The sequence below is a fragment of the Hordeum vulgare genome, chromosome 4H (genome assembly GCF_904849725.1).
Source record: "Hordeum vulgare subsp. vulgare chromosome 4H, MorexV3_pseudomolecules_assembly, whole genome shotgun sequence".
NCBI classification, from domain to species: Eukaryota; Viridiplantae; Streptophyta; class Magnoliopsida; order Poales; family Poaceae; genus Hordeum; species Hordeum vulgare.
In genome coordinates, this window is record NC_058521.1 from 13860529 (window position 1) to 13874208 (window position 13680).

Below are 13680 nucleotides of genomic sequence, written 5' to 3' on the forward strand. Positions count from 1 at the left end.
TGAGCCCGTGCTAATATTTTTTTCTTTGAAACATGAAAAACTGATTTTCATCCTACTCCCTCCGTCCTAAAATAAGTGTCTCAAGCTTAGTACAACTTTAACTAGTACAAAGTTGAGACACTTATTTTGGGACGGAGGGAGTACATAAAAACACGAATCCATTCACCGCAAAAAAAATTAAAATACAAATCTATTATCACAAATCGAATGATTTCAAACAATTTTTTCTCTAATAAAAATCCACATCCTCTGAAATCCTTACAAAAATTTCTATAAACCAAAGGAGTCCAGAGTTTCTTCTCCGTATTGTCAGCAAGCACAAGCAGTTGACCCCGCAATTGTTTTTGACTCGTGTTTAACTTGAGCCCGATCGGTCACAGCAGGTTGCTTTGTTTATCAATCTCCAGGAGATCCAGCTGCTTCCAGACTTGTGTGACACGCTTGCACCCAAAGATTCCGCCTCGTTCCAATAAAAAAAAGAAAAAAAAACATTTTTTGTGTTTCCTCGTTTCAATCAATAAAATATAAGATAAACTTTTACAGCGGGTGTGTCCGGCCGAACGCTCGACTGGTCACGTGCGACCCATGCAATCCCTTTGATCTGGCGACCCCTGCACTGTTGTCGCCTGCTTCGCCGGTGCCTATCGCCGTCGACCGCCTGCATCGCCGGTTCCGGCCCCGTCGGCCGCCCGCTCCGTCGGTTCCAGCCTACGCCTGTCGTCCTTGTCGCCTGCTGTCATGGTTGGGCTCACGCGTATACAAGTGTTGCAACTGTCAACAAAAACAGCTTCAAACGTTGTTAAAAAGCTTTAACCATAGACAAAGAAAGATTCAATCGGCTTTGCCCAGCAAGTAAAGCTGCAACCGTAGTTGCATTTTGCTACTACCGATTTAACTTTTTTGCTACATCCATCAAGATGGACCTGCGACCTAGCGACAATTGCAACGAATTTTTGCTGCAACCGTAGTTGTATTTTGCTACTACCGGCGAACTTTTTTGCTACATCCATCAAGGCGGTGTTGTGACCTCGCGACGACGACGACCATGATTTTACTGCAACCATATTTTTGCTGCATCTGTAATCGAAATTTGCTACGTCATCATTTATTTTTGCTATTATCGATAATTTTTTATGTATGCCTCGATCCGACGGTCAAAGAGAAAGATCAGTGGCCATAAAATAATCGATAATCACACAATAAAAGAGCAGCCAGCGAGGCCCCGCTCCAGCTCCACAGCTGGCATTCGTTCACTCGCCTTTTTGCAGAAAACCCACCGAGTTTCCCAAAGCATCCCATCTCCGCCCCCTCTCCCCGACCTCCCTCCCAATCCCCGCCCCCGCACCGCACCGCCGCGAGCGCGCCAGATCGCGCGCGCCGCCCCCGCCGCGGCCACCTCGCCGGCGCACCCCGGCCGCGGCCGCCGCCATTGCGCGCGCCCCCGTGAACGACGCGAGGCGCGCCGACTGCATCCGCCCCGCGCGCGCGGGGGAGGGAGGGCGATGATGATCAGCAGGCAGCTCCTGCTCACCTACCTCTACCTGCTCATCTACATCTGCCTCTCCTCGGGGGTCATCCTCTTCAACAAGGTACGGCGCCGGTTTCGCCTCCAGTCCCACTATGTGGCGGAGGTCATCCTTGCGTTTGCGTGTGTCCAGTCCCACTATGTGGCGGAGTGGAGCAAGTGACGTCACGATGAACTATAGCATTCGTCCTGCTCACGATTTCCTTCACATGGCGGATTACTTTATTTCCGGTCGACCGATTTCGGGTGTAGCGCGGATTATGTTTGGTGCTAGCTCCAGCGTGAATGCCTCTGCCGCTTTGGTTGCCCGCGCTCGTTGATTCGGCGCGCGGTCAGTTACAATGCCCACTTACGCTCCGCAGGGGTTTCTGCGGTTGGTAGGTGGATCAAGGTTTTGCTGCATCACGCTGTTAGGTGTCTGTAGTAGTATAATGTAGCTCCAAAGCATTTTAATACGGACGAATCTTGTATTGGCATGCTATAATAGTGCAGATCCAAAGCATTTTATTCTTTAACCCCTTTTGCTTTTGGTATCATATGTGCTTTCTTATGTATGTAACTTCATTTATGACTTCGATTATGATGTATGTATGTTTTTTCTAAAATACTACGTATTGTTTATTTTTACAGTGGGTACTATCTCCCAAGCACTTCAAGTTTCCCTTTCCTATTACTCTCACAATGATTCACATGGCATTTTCTGGTGTCGTGACATTCTTCCTAGTCCGTGTTTTCAAGGTATGCTTCTCCATGCCACTTCCCTGTTAGAGCCTTCGTTGCTCCTTGTATACTGCTATCCTGTCTCCCTTTTAACGAATAGTGGTAGGCCTGCTTGAGCATAACAATCTGTAAATCTATAACATTCCCAAGCAGCAATTGATTGAATCGTTAGTTTTTCTGGTATGTCATTTGGTTTTTCATAGATGAGCTAATGGAGTCACTTGTATTTTTGTTATGCAGGTTGTTGCACCTGTCAAGATGACTTTCCAAATGTAAGAGCATTCATTTTTGGCCCTTCATTTTATAAAGCTGAGCATTCATTTTTGTTCATTGTATAAAGCTGATGTAATTCGTGTCATCCCTGATGCAGCTATGCCACATCTGTAATCCCCATTAGTGCCTTCTTTGCGTCAAGTCTTTGGTAAGCTGATTGAAAACACTACGAAATTTTATTCCATCTCTTTATTTCTCTAGGCTTCTTTACAATATCCCTACATGCAAAAGCAAGCCTATGCAGGCATGTAGTATGTGAATGTATGTATGCCTAAAATGGGGAAGCATCTTAAAGTAGCTCTGACTATTAATATTGACAGATGCATACTTGCAATTTTGGTGTTTGTGTCGACCGAATCGTTCCCCTTGAAATTATGTGTGTCTGTCGAAGTTATTTGCAAACCTAGCAGGTTCTGTGATGTTCTTTGTGTTCGACTGTCTTATTGCAATTTGCCTGATATACCTGTTGCTTGGAATTGGATGACGCAACCTACTTATTATGTGAAATTGCTTAATACTCCCTCCGTCCCAAAATAACTGTCTCAACTTTGTACTAGCTCTAGTACAAAGTTGTACTAAGGTTAAGACACTTATTTTGGGACGGAGGGAGTACAATGGCAATCTTAGTTGACATGGGTTACTGTATGGACAAAGGAGTGCTTTCTACACGTCCGTTAAGCCTTTAACTGAATCTGGTTATGTTTACAAATTGAACATTGTATACCAATTATAACTTAGTTAATTTACTACTCCCTCTGTTCCTAAATATAAGTCTTTTTAGAGGTTCCACTAGGGGACTACATACATATGTATATAGACATACTTTAGAGTGTAGATTCACTCATTTTGCTCCGAATGTAGTCCCCTAGTGAAATCTCTAAAAAGACTTATATTTAGGAACGGAGGGAGTACTTTCCATTCTCAAGCTCCATAGAGTACTTATCACCCATGACTGAATGGCGGTTTGTTACTTTTCTGTAGAGTTTTCTTAACTCAGGTGTTCGCAGCATGTCTCTCCCTTGCATAATATTCATACAAAACTTCATTGATTTTTGTTTACTATTTTACAGGTTTGGAAATACAGCATACTTGTACATTTCAGTTGCTTTCATTCAAATGCTGAAGGCTTTGAGTGAGTTTACTGCACACCTTCCTTTTATTGCCGTTATGATATGGCACTGATTTGGATTGATTTGAATTGCAGTGCCTGTGGCAACATTTATAATGGCCGTTCTATGTGGTACTGACAAATTAAGACGGGACCTTTTCTTGAACATGGTGCTGGTCAGTGTTGGTGTTGTAGTTTCATCATATGGCGAGATTCATTTTAATGTAATAGGAACGTTATACCAAGTAACTGGCATTGTTGCGGAAGCCCTCAGGCTGGTCCTGACACAGGTCCTCCTCCAAAAAAAAGGATTAACCCTGAACCCTATTACAAGCCTGTATTACATAGCGCCTTGCAGGTACCGGATACTTTATCTAAAAGTTCTGAACACTTACTTGCTTATTATATTCTCTCCTGCAGAATCCTTGTACAGAAATATGTGAATTATGATTTCTATCTAACAGGATACGTGTACCAAAAAATGACGACTGACATTTTCTTAAATTCTCTTAAGTGATAGCAACGAACCAGTGACTTAAAATGCTCTTAATGCTTGATATATGATTGGATAGGGCCGACCTAAGAAATAGATATGACAACTTCACAAGAGATTGAGGCCCCACAACTACGTTTGTAATATATACCTAAAATAAACTAGAACACACTATTGTTACTGGTTTTTGTACGATATTCTGAATCGGATCAGTAGTTCCCAAAAGGCATATCAAAGTGCATATATAATCCTATTAGGCATATGTTCAAATTCTGTAATGATGTCATGTTTCTGGTAGACGTACATATGCATTATGCAACAAGCCCATTCGGTAGATTCATCTGTCCATTTAACTTTTGCTAGGATTCTTATATGACGCTGGACTCTTATATGAGGTTCTTTCTAACAAACATCTGCTGCCTACTTTTTTTCAGTACTCTGTTCAAATGAGTTGTCAAAATTAATTAACTTGCTATATTTGATTGGTCATATTACTGAAGTTTTTGTATTCATTGGTGAATTTAGATTCAGAACATATGTTGCCTATATGTCAATCAAAGAATCATATACCTGTACCGAAGGGCTTAAGTTTATATGAGATGACTATTTTACTTGTTATAAAGTACTCTACAGTGTTTTAGTACTAGATTAATACTCCCTCCGTCCCAAAATTCTTGTCTTAAATTTGTCTAGATATAAATGTATCTAGTCAAGTTTTAGTATTTAGATACATTCATTTCTAAACAAACCTAAGACAAAAAAAATTGTGACGGAGGGAGTATCCATGAAATTATTGTCAAACGTACTTTACAAGGAACATTTGTTTTTAAGCATGAACCATAAATTTTGTTTAGCCATCTACAACCCGTTGGCTGTTGCTTAGCGTTGCCCATTTCAGTCAAGAAGACAAGAAGTTAAGTCTAGTTGAGTGTCGAGTCAAGTTTGTTTTAAGCCTGGTTAGCTGAAATCCTATACTTTGTGAAGGTACATATACATCTAGAAACATTTGATTTCTCACGATTGTATGACTTATGAGTGTCATTCCTTTTCACGCTTTAGAATAGCATTTGCTCATAATGATTTAATTAAGTTTGAACTCTCTCAGCTTATTGCAGAAGAGCCTCTTTGTATTATTAGAAACCAAACCATATGCGCTATTCTATGAGCCATATATGTTGAGTAAAACAAGCAGATCATGTCAATACTAATGACGAGCTCAATGTTTCTTTCCTTTTAGAACATGCTGTGGAAATATCTTTGATTGACATTCGTTTGCAGCCTCTGTCATTCCCATATGAGATTATCTTGCGACTTGTTCTGTAATATAACTAATATTGCAGGTTCTGTATGTCTCTAAAATGCTTTAGTCTTGCACATTTTTTCTTGATGCAATTTATCTAATGTATTACTCTTTCATGCAGTTTCATCTTCTTATTTCTTCCATGGTATTTACTGGAAAAGCCAGAAATGGACATCTCTCCAATTCAGTTCAATTATTGGATCTTTTTCTCGAATGCGCTTTCTGCATTTGCATTGAACATATCCATATTCCTAGTTATTGGAAGAACAGGAGCAGTCACTGTCAGAGTTGCAGGAGTTCTAAAGGACTGGATACTCATTGCCCTCTCGACCATTATCTTTCCTGAATCTACTATTACAAGCCTCAACATAATTGGATATGCCGTTGGTAATTATTATGTATTCAGTTTCCGTAGATATATAATTTGCAAATGGATCTTGTAATAATAAGTTGATATGCCTGTTTTCTTTTTGTTAACAAACTTTTAACTTGTAGTAATTTAATGTGTAGCGCTCTCTGGCGTTGTCATGTACAATTATTTGAAGATGAAAGATGTGACAGCAACTCAACTTCCAATTGATAACACTGCTGATAGAGCTACCAAGGTCAGTCTACAGATCGTACTGCAGTTTCTATTTATTTATTTTTTAGCTTTTTTAGGTCGTCTGTTGTACAATGTTATCAAGAGAAGCCTTTGCTATATCGCTACTTCAGAGGGCATTATTGTTTCATTTTTCATATTCTTCTTCCGTACTTCTGTTTTTTGTTGTGTATGACACCTCTAGTACAAAAAATTCAATTATCTTGCCCTGCTGATCGATGAGTATCCAGTATCGTGCTGTCAGACAGGACATATGAGGTTGTGGGCCAGAGATGGCTATTCTGATTCCTATGTTTTCTCACCATTTAGTACATGCCTTTTTTATCTCCTATTTCTTGAGCTTATCCTTGTTCTATTCTATTATCTTACAAACTTTACAATCATATGATATGCACCTGACAGCGACCATCTTAGTGTCAGACATGCTTGGCATGTTGTCTCTTCGCTTAGCTTCCACTAAAGTTGATAGAACATATGGTTCCAGTTTGTAGCGTATGTTGTTCTCATCTGGTCACAAACACCTTATTAATCCACGGATACTAGTTTTGGAGTTTGTCTCCCGGGGATGTCAAGTTGTATTATAGTATAAGCGTTCTGCTGTCCTTCCGGTCACGAAATGTCTGCCTTCAGTTTCTGATGCATTCCTTTTCCTCTTCCAGGATAAGAAGATTGTCAACGTATTCAAACCCGACAGTTCCATTGACAGTATTGATGAAACTGTTGTTGGAGGTGTGGCAGTTGGAGGTCTGGCAACAGAAGCCGCAGCTGTTGACGAGGAAGCCCCATTGATCCCTTCATCACGCCTCTCCCATGTAACCCGGACACAAACAGGCGGTCTCAGCAGCAGATGACCACGGTTTTCTAAAGTTTTGAGTCGGTTGAGGTAGCAAACTTCATCCCAGATTGACCGTCATCCTATATCTTCCTCCTGGATAGCCCGAGAACTACGAGAAGACCCTCTTTGGAAGCTCCGCCGATCGATTGATTTGTCTTGCACGTTCCTTTTCTCCACGACATGTTTGCGACGTCTTGCTAGTTGGCGCGGAAAGCTTTTTCAGGAGACACCTGGTGGTGAATTAGAGGAAGTAGCAGTGATAGAATGATTGATTACTTGTTATCTGTACCTGCATTTTTTGAGGAATTTTTTCCGGTAGTCCATGTTAGATATACGACATTTCTTAACCCAGCGTATGGAAATGCTGCGGATCATAGATGGTGTAAGGCATCTTTGTAGATGCTAAATCTAATGGCAGAGGTTCCATTCCGTCAGTCCATATGTGCTGTTCTTATTGTCTTCAGTATGAGTACTAAATGTGGATTTCGCCGGATAACATGATCTGATATTCTGCATGGTAGTGGCATGGAGCTTTTCCAGTGAACTGGTACGTATAAGCACCAAATGCATGGGCCCTTTCTGTTGGACAGTGTACGTGCAAGCGCTGTTGGGGATGTTTTTCTCAATTTTTTTCAAAGTCTGAGCATGTAAAAATGTAGGAAAAACTACAATGTAAGTTTTTTTAAGAATTAGATCTATTATAAAGATTCATGTACAATCACCTTAAACGTAATAAAAATTACACCGGGGTCCATGAATCATCGAACGAATGTTGATGTTGTCTCTCCCATACCAGAGCCATGGTCATCGTCGATGAATCCTTGAATCAATCTGAAGGGGTTGACACCAAATCTCATTGTTGTGTATGCTCGGTCTAATTTGTCTCGCTGAATTTACTTAAGAAGGATCAGAACCCAAAAGATTGACTTAAAAGAAGAAGCGTTGCTATGTGTTGTCGACCCATAGTTTGCAATCGTGGTCACTTAACGGTAATGCGGATTTGATGTGTTTAAGTAATCTAGCTTTCTCAAATCATAACTTAATTATATTCTCACAAGGCCGTACTTTTATGCAAAGTGGATAATACTTGGATACAAATATGACTATAACAGTATTTTTTTTCACTCCATCCATGCAAAGAAGGTTATTTTGTCCACTCCATTAAATCCATATTATAGCGAGTAAACAACATTGAGTCATTTGACGCGGAGCACATTTTTTCCTCCATCGTAAAACACTATTTGTTGGGAGGGGGCTCCCAAAATAGCCTCTACTTTTTTTTAGTGACATTACAATGATATCCTCCAAAATCTCCCCCTTTCTAGGTTTATTCTTCTTCTATTTGACAATGAAATAAAAAAAAAAAAACTCATTGATGGTGAACCATGACAAGTGATGGCGGGAGGTGACAGACCGAGGCAAGCGATGACGGTTGTCGGTGGACGACGACAAAGAATGGACACAATCACGCGGTCAACAATGACATATACCGGCCAATAGGACTCACGAAGGAATGGAGAACCTTCATAGTTGCCCCTACACATTTGGAAGAAAGACAATGTGGATGGAGGGACCCAAGATGAAAGAGCAGTTTTTGGAATAGGGTTTGAGAGCATGTACATTGATCCTATTTTAGGAGTGCGGCGTAGCATAAATGCTGAGATGGAGGCGAGAGAAATCATAAAATAAATTTGTCTTCTCTTATTTAAAAGACGATTCCTTAGCACAACATATCTTATCATATTTTTTTAAGAATAACTAGTTATTGAAGATAATGCTAAAAAATAACACATTCTAGATTACACGCAACACTTACGATAAGACTATCTTATAAACTATTGTACATATGCCTTTATCCCTTCCGTCCAATGATATAAAAACGTTTTTTCACAGTCGTTTATAAACCCTAGACGAGACAGGTGAAAGGAAGAATGGCGGCATAATTTTGAAGGGTTTTTTCTTGAGAGAACACATTTTTTTAGGGATTCTTGAGAGGACACATAATTTTGAAGTTTCTTTTTTGGAGACAATTTTAAAGTTACTCTCAGCGGTGTCGTCAGTCGTCACCTGACCCGACCCCCTCTCCTCGAGCCCGGCCCGGCCCGGCCCGGCCCAGCCTAATAATGTGTCCTCGGCCTTACCCAAAGCTCCAGCCCGATCCGACCCAGGGCTCTAAAATCTGTATTGCAGGCTGCAGTCCATCGCCGCTGTGCTGTGCTGTGCCGTACCTTAGCGTCAACGCCGACGCCTCCCTCCCCCAGACACACAGCCCCCTCCACGGCTCCGCCCGCCGCCGTCGCCGTCGTCGTTCCACCTCGTCGCCTCCATCCCCGTCCGCAGTCTCCGTCATCGGCTTTTGAGGTATGCCGTCCAGTCATCCACGGGCCACCCGAACCCAAAAGCGAACGCCCGCGCCGCCACGCCGCCTAGAACCCTAGATCCGCCCCTGCGTCCGCGTTTGGGCTTAGTTCCGGCCAGGTTTCCGTTTGGCTGCGGCGTTGTTCTTAGCTCTACCATATAGGCTTAGAGATCTGGTCGGGTTGGTTGCTTATTAGGGTTTTTCGTTTTTTTTGCGTTTCCGCCGATGCGGATTGGTGGCGCCCGTCGCCTCGTGCCGCTATTTACCCTGGTATACGCATGTTCTCATCCGGTTGTGCCTCATCGGGTCCTATTTTACATCGTTTTATGTATTATTTTTCTCGGATGCTAGATTTGAGGCTATGTTCGATGAGAAGCACCACTTTTAGATCAACACGCACTCACAGTGGTACAGCTCCATGCTGGAGGCTTGGTCTATCGTATTTTCTACTTTTGAGCACGCGCTATTCGTTAGTGCTGCTATTCGTTAGTGCTGTGTAGTAAGAAGTTGCCTGCAATTCTAGATCTTCTGGTTCTTGGGCTTTTGGATGTTTTTCGAAGCCGAACATTACATGGCGGGTTACATGTGATTGCCAAGTGGTGAATGTTGAGAATCAATGTGAGGACCTTGATTGAAGTCCACACACTTCCTGCTTTTTGTGAGGCTGTAACATTTCTCGCTTGATATATATGCAGAGCTTCCTTTGTTTTTTTTGTTTGGAAAGGATATCATGTGTTTCCCGAGTTATTTACGAATCGGTCAGCTCATATATGGTATTTTTACCGTTGCTGGCATTGGCTATTAAATATTTAAATTGTAGAGCTTATGCGGTTATCCACTTTGCTGGCTGCCATTTTTTTCATTTAACGTAGATCACATGTTTGATGTAGTTCTTAAGTATTTAAGTAAAATGATTGTGCAGCTACTGGAATAGGTTAACATATGTTGCTGTATTGCATTGGATGCATCGCTCTTTTTTCCACCCAAAATCTAAAGTTAATTTCCTTGCAGCAGTATCTTAGGCTCCCATCACTTGTCACCACTCTGCTCGTTTCTTACACTTGGTAGCCTCTGTGTTCTCCAGGTGAACTGAGCACCCAACTTTTGTCAAGATGTCTGACAGTCATGAAACCGACAAGAATATTGAGATGTGGAAGATTAAGAAGCTGATCAAGGGACTTGAGTCTGCTAGAGGCAATGGCACAAGCATGATCTCTCTGATCATGCCTCCACGTGATCAAGTCTCGCGTGTGACCAAGATGTTGGGTGATGAATATGGTACTGCTTCAAACATAAAGAGTAGAGTCAATCGTCAATCTGTCTTGGGAGCCATCACCTCAGCTCAGCAGAGGCTGAAGCTGTATAACAGGGTTCCCCCAAATGGATTAGTTCTTTACACTGGAACAATTGTTACTGATGATGGCAAGGAAAAGAAGGTTACAATCGATTTTGAGCCATTCAAGCCCATCAATGCGTCCTTGTACCTTTGTGACAACAAGTTCCACACTGAAGCCTTGAGTGAGCTCCTGGAATCCGATGACAAGTTTGGTTTCATTATCATGGATGGTAATGGTACTCTTTTTGGCACACTCAGCGGCAATACTCGTGAAGTGCTTCACAAATTCACTGTGGATCTCCCGAAGAAGCATGGAAGAGGAGGGCAATCTGCTCTGCGTTTTGCTCGCCTTCGGATGGAGAAGCGTCACAATTATGTCCGGAAAACAGCTGAACTTGCTACCCAGTTCTTCATCAACCAAGCTACCAGCCAGCCTAATGTTGCGGGACTAATATTGGCTGGTTCTGCTGATTTTAAAACAGAACTCAGCCAGTCTGACATGTTTGATCAGCGCCTTCAGACCAAAATACTTAATGTGGTTGATGTTTCGTATGGTGGTGAGAGCGGTTTCAATCAAGCCATTGAGTTATCAGCTGAAATTCTAGCAAATGTGAAGTTCATACAAGAGAAGAAGTTGATCGGGAAGTACTTTGAAGAGATTAGTCAAGATACTGGGAAGTATGTCTTTGGTGTTGATGACACCCTGAAGGCTCTTGAAATGGGTGCTGTTGAAACTTTGATGGTGTGGGAAAACCTTGATGTCAATCGGTATGTGCTTAAGCACAGTGCAACTGGAGAAATTATCATAAAGCATCTGAACAAAGAAACTGAAACCGACCAGAGCAACTTCCGTGATCCATCCACCAACGCTGAGTTAGAAGTCCAGGAGAAGACCTCACTTTTGGAATGGTTCGCTAATGAATACAAGAAGTTTGGGTGCACCCTTGAATTTGTTACCAATAAATCTCAGGAGGGATCACAGTTCTGTAGAGGGTTTGGTGGCATTGGTGGTATCCTGCGCTATCAGCTGGACATTCGTTCCTTTGATGATCTTGATGACGATGAGGGTGTCTATGAAGATTCTGACTAGCAACCAATCAATCACATGCCTGAAGCAGTCGCGGTTAAATCTGAATTTTGCGCGACTATTTGTTCCGGGGCACCTCAAAGAAGCTGTGAGTTTTGTCTCCCATGCAATTAGCTTGTAATTCCATTGTCAGTTATATGATTTCTGAAGCTCTCATGTTCTATTTTCAGATCCAGTGACTGATGCGCTCGGGTCAGCTTCATACCATGCTTTAGAAGTCTGAGACGATACAGCCACAATTCCTCTATCAAAAGATGTCGAGATGTTATCCTAAATCGCAATGATAACCGTGTACCGAACCTTTTGTTGCCTCTTATTTTGCCAATCTTTTTTCCCCGGGAACTCCTTGTCTGCCGTTGTCTGAACTGACTCTGTGTCTAAGGTTCGAATTAGCAACTTGTCTTCCCTAATGGTGGAACATGGCAAATGTCTGCCCTAAATTTGAGTTGTTGTAAGGTACTTATTATTGTTGTCATGCGGGAAAGTTTGAATTGGATTGGGATTCATTCAAGTGTGTCTTTGTTTTTTTCAGAAAAACTTATGATATATTCATCATCTGTCATGCCAATGCAAAGTGCATCAAAAGCAACAAAAAGTATATCCAGGCCCACTAGGGAAGACTGCAAACACTGAAATGAGCGGAAGGGCACGCTGACATTCGCCTCTCCCTCATCGGATTCAGATCCATCCTCTCCCTCATAGAAGATCGACATGAATTGAATCTCGTGAGATCTGTTGTAGACATGCCTTCCGACAACGCTAACACATTGCCTCGTGAGATCTGTTGTAGACATGCCTTCCAACAGCGCTAACGCATTGCGGGGATATGAACTAAGCGGGAAAAATCTTATTCCATCTTCAGAGAGCCATCGTGGGCTCACCACGGCTTCATGGCCGTCCTAGGGCCATCGGAGCCGAGGCGGATCGGCGGTGGGAAGAGGAACCTTATGCTTATTTCTTGTCATTTAAGTGTGTGTATGTTCTCCTATTAATCAGTATCTCATTGCATAGTCTACACCATACTGGAATCATCTGGTACTCTACACCATCAACATCATACATACATACAGGGAAGACAAAGAAAAACCATGAAGGTACTCTACAATGGAGGATCGATCATGAGGACTACTTCCTTGGGTTGGCCTTCTCCCAGCCGCCGCAGGAGTCGTCGCAGCAGCTCTCCTCGCCGATGACCCTGTTGACGGTCCTGCCGACGCAGCTGGAGGAGGCGCAGGCGCCGTCCCTGGCGTTGTCGAAGTCCGGCGCGAAGCCGAGGAACAGCGGCGGCTGCGTCTCCATCCCGAGCTTGGTGCCCATGACCCCGTACTGCTTCTCGACGCCGCCGTCCTCCCTGAACCTGACCTTGCACCCGCCGCCGTCCTCCCTGCACATGAGCAGGTCGTGGCCGGGGTTCCAGAAGATGCGCACGCCGTGCGCCCAGCACCGGTTGGCGCCGCGGTAGGAGCAGAGCACCTCGAACACCTCGTCGCCGCGCACCGCCGGCAGCGACATGCGCGCCGCCGCCGCGCTGGGGATCTCCGCCCGCGTCGACCACACGGCTTGGCTCAGGTTGTGCTCGCTGTAGCCGTGGCACAGCAGCTGCACGTTGCCGTCCGCCAGGTCCAGCTCCTCGCCCACCTGCTGCTCGTTGATCACCACGATCACCAGCTTCGGCGCCGCGCCCGGCAGGAACGGCGACGCCAGGTGCGGGCACCTGTACCGGAAGAAGTAGCTGATCGCCACCACCGCGGCGATCAGGACGGCGAGGACGACCATCTTCACCGGCCCCGCGGCCATGACAACAACGATGCTGCGGCGGCGGTGGCGTACGCGTGCGGTGGAGGCTGGCATGCAAGGCCTCGCTCATGCATGTTTCGCCGTGATCTTTCCTTGGGCTGAGGGAGGGAGGCCACAGCGGAGGAAGGCAAACTTAGGCAGCGCACAGAGGCGAATGAGCTCGTTTTCCCCCCCTCTATGCTAATTTTGGGGTGTGTTTTCACCTGGCTAAATTTGCTCATTTTGGCAGAGAAAAGAAACATGAAA

General features: G+C 43.7%; 2 protein-coding genes across 2 annotated transcripts; both read left to right on the top strand.

Annotated features, from left to right (window-relative positions):
- Positions 1–1246: 1246 nt before the first annotated feature.
- LOC123447342 (probable sugar phosphate/phosphate translocator At1g48230) lies at positions 1247–7289 on the top strand. The gene is made up of 9 exons (XM_045123936.1): positions 1247–1589; positions 2156–2263; positions 2486–2517; positions 2616–2666; positions 3589–3650; positions 3723–3984; positions 5541–5806; positions 5930–6024; positions 6680–7289. Exons 1-9 carry the CDS (start codon positions 1503–1505, stop codon positions 6869–6871), a joined length of 1155 nt encoding a protein of 384 aa, XP_044979871.1. The 5' UTR covers positions 1247–1502; the 3' UTR covers positions 6872–7289.
- Positions 7290–9026: 1737 nt separating this feature from the next.
- On the top strand, positions 9027–12148 carry LOC123447345 (eukaryotic peptide chain release factor subunit 1-3-like). The gene is made up of 3 exons (XM_045123940.1): positions 9027–9216; positions 10299–11725; positions 11808–12148. Exon 2 carries the CDS (start codon positions 10327–10329, stop codon positions 11638–11640), a length of 1314 nt encoding a protein of 437 aa, XP_044979875.1. The 5' UTR covers positions 9027–9216; positions 10299–10326; the 3' UTR covers positions 11641–11725; positions 11808–12148.
- The last annotated feature ends 1532 nt before the right edge of the window (positions 12149–13680 follow it).